The sequence below is a fragment of the Trachymyrmex septentrionalis genome, unplaced genomic scaffold, assembly GCF_001594115.1.
Source record: "Trachymyrmex septentrionalis isolate Tsep2-gDNA-1 unplaced genomic scaffold, Tsep1.0 scaffold60, whole genome shotgun sequence".
Lineage (NCBI taxonomy): Eukaryota > Metazoa > Arthropoda > Insecta > Hymenoptera > Formicidae > Trachymyrmex > Trachymyrmex septentrionalis.
The window spans coordinates 6,185,798-6,198,094 of NW_017305779.1; the positions used below are offsets into that span (position 1 = coordinate 6,185,798).

The window sequence follows — 12,297 nt, forward strand, 5'->3', positions numbered from 1 at the left end:
TAACATAATTTTTAGAGTACTTTAGACCTTAATTTATATTTTATCTTATTATATATTTTAATTTATTGTTAAGAAATTTTATAATAGAATTTTTATACTAATATTGAAAATGACTCAATCGAATATGAAACGTTTGTTTGTTATGTTTGTATGATTGAACTATCTATATCAAAAGTATTCGTTTAGGCAATTTTCGGCAATTTTTTAGTAATTAATATCTTGTTAACTATTGCGAAAATTGCAAAATGGTGGAGGACTTTTCTTCTCGGTTTAGTCCATTCTACCCTTATACGAAAGATTTATCATTATTTTTCTCTCAAACACCCTGTATATATATATATATATAACGCGGATTACATAAGTATACACCTATAATAAAATACAAAAAAAAAGGTAAAATTATATGTGTATATGAGTGTGTGCGTAAATTTCTTGAAAATGTGAGTTTAGGAGAAAATGGGAAAAGCGGCTTGGAGAATGTTTCCAAGAGAATCAAAAATTTCCTTCATGGTTCTATGATCTTCAGAGGGGGATGCGGAGTATAGGAGAAAGGAAGAAATTGTAGCTCTAAAGATCCAAAGAGGGTAGAGGAATCTGGGAGAGTACAGTTATCGGTTGGGGCGAGAAAATCATGGAAATTAGGGATATGAATGTCAAATTTGAAGGAAATTGAATCCTTTGAGAATTCAGATTCGGAAGTGAGGTTGAAAATCACTACGTTCTGCTCAGGAGATTAGGAATACTTAGATCTAATCGCTTGACAAAGTTGTCGAGCTTGTTTAGTTATAAAATGCTCTGTTTCTACTGATATAATAATGGGACGTCTTATTAGAGCTACGATCTTTTCGCGTTTCTTACTACCGGCGCAGTGATTTCTGGTCCAGACCATCTGAGTTCAGATAAGAATATTATTAGAGCGGAAATTGCTCAGTTTGGGAAGATATAAGATTCAAGAGGGAGTTGTGGGACGATTTGGAAATTGTTGTTAGATTTGAAAGAGAAAAAATCGACGAATTCTTAGAGCGGATGAACACTCAAGATCGCGAGGGAAGGAAAGAGGATCAATAACTGAGACAGATGGTTTGGATGGATTATTATAGTTCTTTTCGCGACTAGCCTTGTTCTAATATTTTTACAAGTTTATTACTTGTTGACTTACATTGGGCTTTTCCATGCTTTTTACGATTTTTGGCGCCTGTTTTTTCTTAAAATAAAATTGCTGGTCAGTCTCGGGCGACAGCTTGGGTATTCGCTATTGATTGATATATGTATATTTAGGGTGTTGCTTGTAATTTGCTGCTTTTTAGCTTTGCATTAATGTTGACATTCCGGGTTGATTGATGTTTATGAGTTTTTGCGGAAGCTGTCCGGTCCCTCTAGTTCTTTCAAACCGTTATCAGCGGACTCCACTTGAGTATATATATAATAATAATTCCGGTTACATCACAATAAACATACAAACGTTATAAACATTTTATAAAATATCTTGAGCGCGTCGTTCATAATAGTATGTGGACATTTAATTCCGAGATATATTATTTATTTCCAATAAAAATAAGTTTATATAAAGCTATTTATGAATACACTTCTTTGTTACTATTAATCAGTATAAGCATACCTTTCCGATACGCTTTCCTCTCGCCATGTACCTAAAAGCTTCTTCGATATTTGTTTTAGAAAAAATTTTTACTTGAAGTGGTTTGATTGTTCCATTTTTTAGATCATCGGTTATCATTTTGAACAATAGGGACGTATATTTGCGGTTACCAGTGAACATATTCTCCAGTACAATTCCATAAAAGCTAATACCTTTCTGAAACGCGCACATACTTAAAGGATTATTAGAAATAAAATCAAATTTGCCAATCTTTAAAAAATGACTGTTTCGCGCCAAACACCGAACGGATGCGATTAATTTTTCTTCTACCAATGAATTTAATACGATGTCGACTCCGCGACCTTTTGTTTGCTGCATTATCATTTATTCAAAACTAGTATCTCGAGAGAAACTTATTGAAAAAAATACATTGCAACTTTTTAATTGCTGGAGTTACCAATGGAGCGTTATTTCGTATTTCTCAAATCGTTTCGTTTTCTTTATACAGAATAAACAAATCCTTCTCCAGAATAAAAGAAAAAATGCAAATACTTTTGGAAAAGTACAAACCAATATGAAAATTCCTAAAAAATTGTAAATTACAGTTTTCTGTTACTATGTAAGTTCACTTCGTTCACTCTCCTTATATATAAATATGAATGCAAGGATATATTTAAACAAAAGTATTTTTCCATATTTGAATAATTTATAAAAATATCATGAGATCTTTAAATTATGATTTTGAAGCTTACGAAAGAAATGGCTTGAAAAGTACGATTTGAGTGTACATAATCTACATTTATGTAATATACAGGATATAGCAGAGCAAGAAATGTACATTTTACTTGATTTTGCTTAATATACGTAATGTTTTAATTAATATATGAACGTTTTCTTGACGTACGTAATATTTTATTTGGAATTAAAAATCTGTTTTATCGACATTGATCAAATTTGGTCCAGCATTCCCTTAAACAATTTGTATATAATATTTTTTATTCGTCACATTATATCTTATCTCTGAAAAAAATCACGTCACACAGTTGCATGATGAAATCATGTAATTAAAACTATAAACAGATTATTCTAAATCAGTATATGATTTTAAAATTACGTATTTTGAAAAATCACATGATATGTTCTTTTTTTCTTTTATTTTTATCATTTAATTCATTAAAATTCGATAATTATAAAATCACATGATAGATGAAATTATTTCTAATATTATGTGATTTTTCAAATTACATTTTAAAAAATTACGCACTGATTTGGAACAATTTACATGATTTACATGTTTGAATTACATGATTTTATCATGTAACATTGTAACATGATTTTTTTTCAGTAGAGTAAGCTACAACATATGTGAAAATCAATTCATTTCACCAATTTTCCATGTAATTAATGTAGGATCTTTTAATTTATGTTAGGCCGTCATTTTTGTCTCACATCACGCATGCGCGAGTCGCGACAGTGGCGACCTGGCGACAGTGCCGACAAATTGTTATCAAATTGCATATGGCGCAATATGGTGGGCGGCATTAAGTGACATTTGGTGTTTACGGTTTGTCGAGTGAGATTTCAATCAGGAATGCCGTCGCCGACAAATTTTGTGTGAGACAGTGTCATTATCGTGGTGCCGATGGTTATCGACGATCGACAGCGACCATTCGAGCGTGGCGCGATGCGTTGCCTGACGCCGGCGATCTCAGCCGGTTTCGGCGAGCACATTGAGGTTAGCTTTTTGAATTTGCGCCCGTTTGCGCCGTCGCCCTATGGTAACGCGCGAGTATATGTGACTCGATGCATTTGTATTTCTTTTATAGGAATACGAAGTGTTGAATTTATTGGGTAAAGGCGGCTACGGAAGCGTCTACCGTGCGAGATGTCTCCGCAGCGGCACAGAAGTTGCGATCAAAATGGTGATTTTCTTATCTGTTTCTTCTTGGATTGTGTGAGAGAGAGGCCTGTCACTCCAGTTGCATTGTTGTTAGCCCCGAGATACTTTGAACATGAGATATTTTGAAACGCATAAAATTATTTGTCGATCTCTGCATGTTTTGAAGTATTGGAAAAGAAAGTGGATCAATGTCAAATTTTGAGATCACAACTGTTTGTCAAATCTTGACAAATGTTTCAATCTTGAGATCACACTTAAATCCATATTCAGCTTATTATATAGACCTAAAGTTTATTGCAAAGTTCTTTCTTTTCAAAATGAGCAATCTTTTCTTATCTTCTATCTCTTTTATATTTACTTCTAGATCGACAAGAAAATGATGCAGGTTGCTGGGATGATGGATAGAGTTAGACAAGAAGTAGAGATACATATAAAATTGAAACATCCAGCTATCTTGGAGGCATACACGTGTTTTGAAAATGCAAATTACGTGTATCTCGTTTTAGAATTATGTCATAATGGAGAACTTCAACGTTATCTCAAAGCACAAGGCACTAAAACTTTATCCGAAGAACATGGTATATTTATATACATGAGAAATAATACGTTATAAATTATATTAAGTTACATCCGTTATAATAAAATTGTATTGTTTTAGCTGCTTACATAATCAAACAAGTAGTACAGGGTTTGCTTTATCTCCATTCCCATCAAATACTTCATAGAGATTTGTCATTGTCCAATTTACTTTTGACTAAAGATATGCAAGTGGTATGTATAGGAAAAAACAGCATTTGTTATTAAAAAATTTGTTTTTTTTTTTAAATTTAGTTTCTGTATTTATAGAAAATAGCGGATTTTGGATTGGCCACACAGATGAGTAAACCAGATGAAAAGCATTTGACTATGTGTGGCACACCGAACTATATCTCGCCCGAAGTAATTTTTCGAAGTTGCTGTATAAATTGCAATATTACGCAGGAATGTGACATTTGAAAAATTTTTAGGTTGCTACGAGATCTTCACATGGGCCGGAAGCAGATGTATGGAGCTTGGGATGTATGTTGTATACTTTGTTGGTAGGCAAGCCACCGTTCGAGACAGACGCAATTAAGAGTACTCTGACCCGAGTAGTTATGGCTGATTATGTAATGCCACTTCATCTGTCAGAAAACGCAAGGGATTTGATAGATAAATTATTGAAGAAAAATCCGAAAGACAGGATATGCTTGCGGGATATTCATAAGCATGCCTTTATAACGAGTATAGAAAAGAGTAAGCTACATAATGTAAGTGAGGACAGATACTTAATACGATATAGCAGTATTAAATGCAATGTTAATATATTAATCATTAGATTTGTTCTTTTTAGCTGAATTTTTGCATGATTTATTTTTTTCTTTTTATCTTTTAAAGAGAGAAAAGATGAACTGTGCAAAAGTTTAGTTAAAAAGAACAGATCTATTGATAATAAAGAAAATGCCATTAAATTGACAGTCCATAAATAATTGCAATACGTTCATATTTTGTTTATTCAGGAAAGAAACAATGCGAGCAAAAATCCATTTACTAATATGGTGGATTCCGGACTTGGTAGGACACTTTCATCATATGGTCGACCGAAAATGCGATCCCTATCGGAGGAAAGAATGTCTACCTTACCAATGATGCCTATGGTTAGTGTACGAAGCGAGCCGTTATCCGAGCCTATTGCGAAAATGCAATCAAATCCTAATCATGGAATGAGATACGCTAATTATCGCCCGAAAGATGATTCTTTGATTCAGATACTACGTGGTAGAGGATTTTCGCAAAACGGACAGTACGATAATTACAATGCTTATAATGAATCCGAGAAACCAAGGTTGGTGGAGAGACATAAGCAAAGGAAAGAAAACAACGTGGAAAACCGTAGTACGGAAGGAACTGAAAAGAGCACAAAGTTACAAGTGCCGTCCTTAAATTCTAATAGGCTAGAGCCTAAAAGACACAAAACGAAAAATGCGATACTTACCATTCTGGATAACGGAGAAGTGTGCATCGAATTTATCAAGCGCAGAAATGGCACGGTACGTAAAGAATACAAAGCTTGCTAGTAGTAATAGTAATAGTAATGTAAAGCATATAAATAGAAATATTGTGTTATTTTATGAAAAAAAAAAAGCATTATGTATATATGTATATATATATATATATTATATATATATATATATACATATATATATATATGTATGATAATTACAAGAAAATTACATAAAAATATCTAACATTATTCATACTATAGGAAAGGATAAACGAAGTATGTAGAATATCAGGTGACGGTCTGCGAATCGTTCTTTACAAATTAAACCCAACTGTGGAGATTGGCTCACAACCACCACCATTGCCTAATCGGGGCGCCGATAGTATTTATTCGTATGAAAATTTACCAGCGTGTCATCATCGAAAATATATGTATGCCTTTCGTTTCGTGAAACTGGTTCAGGCAAAAACTCCGAAATTAACACTGTACACTCAACGCTCGAAGTGCCTGTTCATGGAAAATGGTCCACAACCCGACTGTGAAGTGCATTTTTATAACGGCATAAAGGTATTCAGCTATCGATTTAATCGTTCTGTTATATATATGCGATAAAATAAAAACTTTGCTATTTAACATTTGTATTTTATATTTAGTTTTTATATTTTTATATTTTAGGTTGTCCGGATAGACGATGTGGTGAAGATCACCAATAACGATGGTGTTACGTTTGTCGAGGGTGCGTTCCCGTCGCATCTCAAGACTTATTACGAGCATTATTCGGAATGTTATCAGCGTTGTTTGCTATTGGAATCTAATCTAGCATCTCTGGAGGCAGCCACTGGACATTCCTGCTTTCCTGTGATAATCGGACGACGGCCCAATACAGCCTTGAGTGATTCTCCCTACCTTCAGGGAAAAGAAAACATCTCACACACTACACAATCTCCTGTTGTAAGTAGCAGAGAGGATGCTTAATTATTTTAGGTTGGCAAATTAATATTGAATATCTTTCAGATGCCGTCGTTCGACGCTAGTTGTTCCGTCATGTCAACAGGGACTTCTAGGTCACGCAATATGAACTCTATGCGTAACTCTAATCATAATACGAAGATAGCTGTGCCAGGAATTAGCTTTGCTACTAAATTGTCATCTGGAAATATTAGGATCGATTATCAGGATGGATCCGCCTTAACCGTAAATTACTGTCTAAATATAATTTCTTAGTTTTAATTAGTTATTAATTTAACTTTCCGAATAGATTATTAACGATAGTTTATTAAACAATCGTTCGACTAATGATTGAGTCACTTATATTTTATTGATTGTGATTTTTTGCAGATAAATCCGCAAAGTCACAACAGCGACATAATATATCAAACTAGTGACGGCACAATTACACGATATAACAGGCATCATCAGCAAAACTTGGAGATACCGGTCAAAAAGAAGCTTCAACAATTGCCAACGATTATCAAGTATTTCATAGAGCCGATGTATAAAGGCATTCGGTAGCTCTGCTTGAAAAAAATATTGTGTATAGTACGAGAAATTATCTTTGCCTATAGATTGTAAGCTTGCTTTAAATTTATAAATTAGCATAGATTTATAGATAGAGTTTATACAAAGTTAATAAAGATTTGAAATTGTGATCAGGCTAGACGTTGAGATTGGATTGGAATTTAACGAATCAAATTAAAATTCACTTGCAATTAGTTTTTTTTCTTCTGCTTAATTAAATTTCAATCCAATCTTAATCTCAATCTCTGATCGTGATTTTACGAATATTTTCTAAGTATACAATAATATCAAATAAAAAGATATATATTATATTCTTTGATATGCGCTTGATTCGAGTTACTATTGCAATTGTATAAAATAAGAAAAAAAAGGAAAAAGAAAAAACTCGTTAAATAATGAAATAAGAAAAATAATTAACGAGAATAATGTTTTTTTCAATATTGATATTTATTTTTATAGATCGAAGGCAAGAGAATAATTTTTATAAGAGTGGAATAAAATTGAGAATTTTTCCACTATTTGCATTATGTAAAAGAGCATTCTGCGAAATCCGGTATCTCCTGAAAGTGCAGGTATATGTATTGTTTTCATCATCAATAGATGATATACTTAAATCATTATTATGATCGCTGTTTTTTTTGCCAAACAGCAATGAAAAAAGAATGTATAATAAAAAATATAATAATTTCCATTTTTCGCATAAAAATATTACAGCAGGCTTCTCTTTTTCCCACATTATCTTCCTGTGATCCTTTCATCTTCGAAATTCAATTGTATCTGATTGTTAAAGTATAATCCTCGGTCGCTTCGGCGTATTTATCGCGGCTCCTCGATCGAATCGGGGTCACAGCCGGTCATCGTCACTTCCAAGCCTCGCTTCATTGAAGGGAATGAGCGTTTACTACGGCGGCGCGCCCTACGATTCGACATTGCGGGAGCAACGATCCCATTCACCATACGGAACGTAACGGACGCGCTCCGTGACGCCATGTTGATGCCGTCTTTGGCCGGAGATACCTCGTGGAAGTCGTTCCCCGTGATTCCCAAAATCCGACGCGTGCGCACGTGATAAGATTGATAATATCGTTGAGAGAGACCATCCGTGGAACCGTTCGCAGATGGTTCGCGTAGTCAGTCAATCGCCGCGCCGTCTCCCGGAGTGATTCTGACAGATGGTAAACAAGCGAATAACGCAATAGTATTTTGTCAACTGTAAAGTTCTGTGAACGAAGATCAAGATCCTGTAAGAGTGTAAGCATAAGATCTCGTACACATACGACTATATAGTTAATAGAATTTGAGAATTCATCGAGTTCGTCAGTTTTATCTGCCTTCTTTCTCTTTTGCATCCAGCAATTGTAACCGTGAGTGGGATGTCCTTCGCTACTGCGATCGTGGGATGTGTGATTGCTGCGGTAATTAACGAGAAACGGCTGCTGTAATCGCGGATTCCGCGACGCGTACGGGCACTGCCCATCCTGTCTCTTCTTTGCTAACCTTAAGCGGGCGACGCGAACTACGAAAATGGGTAAGTCCACGCTAATCCTGACGAAAATCTGCCTGTCGCTCTTCCGTTGTAAATTATAACGCGATTGTGTGATGTTCACAGTCTGATTTGGGATTGTATTGAATCTCTGTGTGGGTCATAACAACGATAGTCATACGATTGTAAACATTGGAGCTATTTCTAGTTTAATTACGTTGGATAATAAATTAATTAATGAACGCTGAGCTAATTTTGATATGATGTAAATTATAATTGATCTAGAGCACGAATTAATTCCAAGAGAGCTTGTTAAATTTTATTAAGAGACAGATGATGTTCGCACGCAAGCGAAAGAGTCATGGTGTCGACAATAATAGACACCACGAGTAATTGCTATAATCGCCAATTATTTCCGTCCAAGACAACTTAGCACGTTAACGACACGTTTATATTATCGAGTTTGTGAATAAACTGGCGTCATTAGCGAATATACTCAGACACATGTCGCGCGTTATCTGACTGAACTGTAGATAAATGATTAGTCATCGTCGATAGTATGATTTAGTCATTGGCTGAACGCCCAGCTTTCACCACGCATTCATTTATTGTTATTGTTAAGTCGTTTGTTGTTACTATTATAATTGTATTAAAATGACGAGATTACGTGAATTACATCAAGCTGGAGAGAGTCTGCCACTGCGTGGTAACTTTGGGAGTAATGTTAGCCTGGATAGGTTTTCTGAACGTAATTTACATGGTCTAAATTCAAACGAACAAAGTTGCAGTAAGTTTAAAAAGTGCTATTGAAATGTGATAATAAATGGTACAAACGTAGATCATTATCCAATATATATTGTTACTAATATTAATACTGAAAAAAATCTATACTATGCATAACGTGAACTATAGATTTTTAATATTGTCTGTTATATATTGGGTGCTTTCCATTTGATAACACAAGTTGACACAAGTCAATATAAGTATCATTATGTTAAATTAAATTAAATTAAATTAAAAATTATGTTACATTATTGTTATAGTATCTAGATTTTAATTGTAATGAAATTTAATTATGAATGATTTCAATTAAATTTATAAATGAATGTACGACGCTTCCCATAACAAAATGAGAAATGTAAAGGAATTTCCTTGTTTAGGGAGCATGTGCAACGAATGCATGGCCAGAGTGCCATATGCGACTCTTATAGCGACCATTATGTGTTGTCTGGGAGTTGGAACCTTCTGTGGAACCATGTACAGAGGTGCAACGTTGTGTGCTCTTATGATGGATCAGGTAAAAAGCATGAGAGCTTGATACATTTTTTCAAAATAATTTAGATTCTATAAATTTCAAGTTATCAAATTATTCAGGTGTTTCACCTTCATCTTGGATGGTTGGAAGCGGTGCAGTTAGTGTTTGCATCAGTCGGAGCGTGCATGGCAGCTTTAGGATTCATGATTCTGTGTGTTGGTTGTCTTGCAACTGGTGCTACGAGGCACAAAGTCTATCGTGCATGGAGATCCCGAGTAGGTGGACGTATATCCTGTGCTGTTGTAAGTATTTAAAGTGTAAAATCTTTATTTATATTTTCATATTAGTAAAAAAAATCTCTGATGGCTACAAGCTACATCTTTAATTTTTCAGTTTATGACTATCATCTACATTTTGCAAATAGCTTGGCTTCTGATATTTGCATTCCTGGTTATTACAACGCTAATATTCACCATATTCTGGAATTTGTGCAGCAATCCACGTGTTCAATCTCTTGATGACTGCATTGATTTTACTCAATTCAGTAAGTTTTCACTTGTGTGTGTCACATTGATATATGAGTAGATTGAAATTAGAATATTGTATTTAAATCCATATTTCCTTCTTCTATTTTTATAAAATGGTTACTTTATTTCAGTTTATAATTACTATTATGTAGTATTTGAATATAGTATATTAATTAAATGTTAAATGTTTGTTATCGTACAAAACTTAAAACTGATAAAGAGCAATCAAATTAACGCTATTTCAGGTTTTATGTTTCCAAATAACACACGGGTACAGGACATGCAAGTATGTGGGCCTCAAGAAGTCAAGCTGTTTTGTAAGGATTTTGTGGAGAAGGCTGAGGTGATGTTCATCTTGGCGACCGTGGCGAGCATGCTTGTGATTCTAAGCTTGATTCACTACCTGATGTGCTTATCTGCTAATTATGCACACATACGAGATCATGAAAAGTTCCAGGAACTGCAGGAATTACAGTATCTACAGGATGCGACCGATCCAGATTCTCCTCAGTCGGGAATGGGTACTCTCGGCTCTCATCGCGGTAAAGATAGGTTCTAGGATACGGCCCGCGAGATCTTCACCATGAACCCCTTGTAAGGAGCCTACCGTGTATTTGAGTATCTATGTAGGTCATCCTTATGATTGGAAATCTCTTCCGGATACTACTTCGTCTTCTCTATGTAACTAAATTCGGTATTCTGCTCATAACGGTGTGTCTATCGCCAACAGTAGTCTACTGATTGGAGGATCTTGCGGGAATCAACTCTATGCCGTCCATTATATCTACGACTGTCGTATGTAAGCATCGTTTTTTTTTTATGTAAAAAAGATGTTATTTTATTGAAGCATGTATCGGTTTGTCATAAGATTTTCATTTCTAACGCGGATCGCTCGATTAAAATCGAGATCATTTGCAGAGTTTTAGCTCACGACGAATGTCATTCCATAAACTTGTATTAGTAGGAAAAGTATTTGAAATCTATCCTGTGCATGTTGAAGTGTACAAGATTTCAGCGTATAAAGATTTTTTTTTATTTGGAAGTAAAAACTTTTTTTAATTCACTTCGATGTACGCACACGCACTCTATATTGTGCGTAATAGTATTATGCGAGTATTCACGACTTTAGATCATTTATTGGTCTAATCTTTCGGTATTAGGGCTAATTATCGAACTATATGTATCACTATATCTTCAGTACTGAGATTTTTTTACGCAAGAGATTTCTTTTATACACACACACACACACACACACACACACATTTACATACTAAGCATATATTTTCATTACATTATGAATATTAAAAGTGGTTCTTTAGTAAATTGAGTTATCATAGAAATATCTAATTTCTTTATATAATGAAGTTGAAATACTGAATTGATGTAATATTCTACAGTAAGTTAATAACGATGAAATAAGAGAAAAAAAATGTTGAAAATGTAACCTTTCACGTATAACTTATAGCGAATTCGATTGGACGCATGCAGTGCGCACTGGTGCACATTAAAGTCGTACACAAAATAACAAAGATATATTTATACATAAATATAGAAATCGATTAAATCCTGAAATACTCAATACATTTTATTTTACTATTAGGTAAAACATGTATTTTATAATTTGAAATATTTGCATTTCACTTTTGTACTCAAATCAGTGTCGGCTTTAATCGGATATGCATCATTGCGAAATAGTGCTTCTAATTGAATTCGCCTATCGAATTAGTGATAGATAAGGCTCGCAAACTTTGGGGTGCAGGGTGCTCGCCACGATTGACTCGCGATCTCTATGATTGAGTAAGAGTAAAGCCTCTATCCCTCCACAGAGGTTATCACAAGATCCAAATTTAATGTATGGTACTGTGACCCTTTTCTTGGATCGGAAAATCAAGTAGGAGAATAAGAAGACTCGCGATTTGTGGATCTGGATTCGATTTCATCTGCGTTCTGCATACGCGATTTTCATGGTTCGCCGTTCAAATTCGGTGTTACTG

At 34.5% G+C, this 12,297-nt stretch overlaps 2 protein-coding genes across 4 annotated transcripts; both read left to right on the forward strand.

The window, feature by feature from the left end:
• The first annotated feature begins 3,139 nt into the window (after positions 1–3,139).
• LOC108752458 (serine/threonine-protein kinase PLK4) lies at positions 3,140–7,599 on the forward strand. Of its 2 annotated transcripts, XR_001939561.1 has the most exons (12): positions 3,140–3,332; positions 3,424–3,519; positions 3,862–4,075; positions 4,156–4,268; positions 4,344–4,436; positions 4,505–4,786; positions 5,036–5,566; positions 5,782–6,087; positions 6,196–6,471; positions 6,535–6,714; positions 6,859–7,088; positions 7,498–7,599. XR_001939561.1 is itself a non-coding variant. In XM_018493280.1 (11 exons), exons 1-11 carry the CDS (start codon positions 3,240–3,242, stop codon positions 7,030–7,032), a joined length of 2,358 nt encoding a protein of 785 aa, XP_018348782.1. In that variant the 5' UTR covers positions 3,140–3,239; the 3' UTR covers positions 7,033–7,185. The 2 variants fall into 2 exon arrangements, 1 of the variants encoding a protein (XP_018348782.1); XM_018493280.1 differs by lacking the exon at positions 7,498–7,599 and having other exon boundaries at positions 6,859–7,185.
• An 884-nt stretch (positions 7,600–8,483) lies between these two features.
• On the forward strand, positions 8,484–11,879 carry LOC108752428 (proteolipid protein DM beta). 2 transcript variants are annotated; one of them, XM_018493232.1, is made up of 5 exons: positions 8,484–8,566; positions 9,682–9,818; positions 9,896–10,078; positions 10,170–10,320; positions 10,549–11,878. In XM_018493232.1, exons 1-5 carry the CDS (start codon positions 8,563–8,565, stop codon positions 10,860–10,862), a joined length of 789 nt encoding a protein of 262 aa, XP_018348734.1. In that variant the 5' UTR covers positions 8,484–8,562; the 3' UTR covers positions 10,863–11,878. The 2 variants fall into 2 exon arrangements, with proteins under 2 accessions (XP_018348734.1, XP_018348735.1); XM_018493233.1 differs by lacking the exon at positions 8,484–8,566 and adding an exon at positions 9,167–9,308 and having other exon boundaries at positions 10,549–11,879.
• Positions 11,880–12,297: the final 418 nt, after the last annotated feature.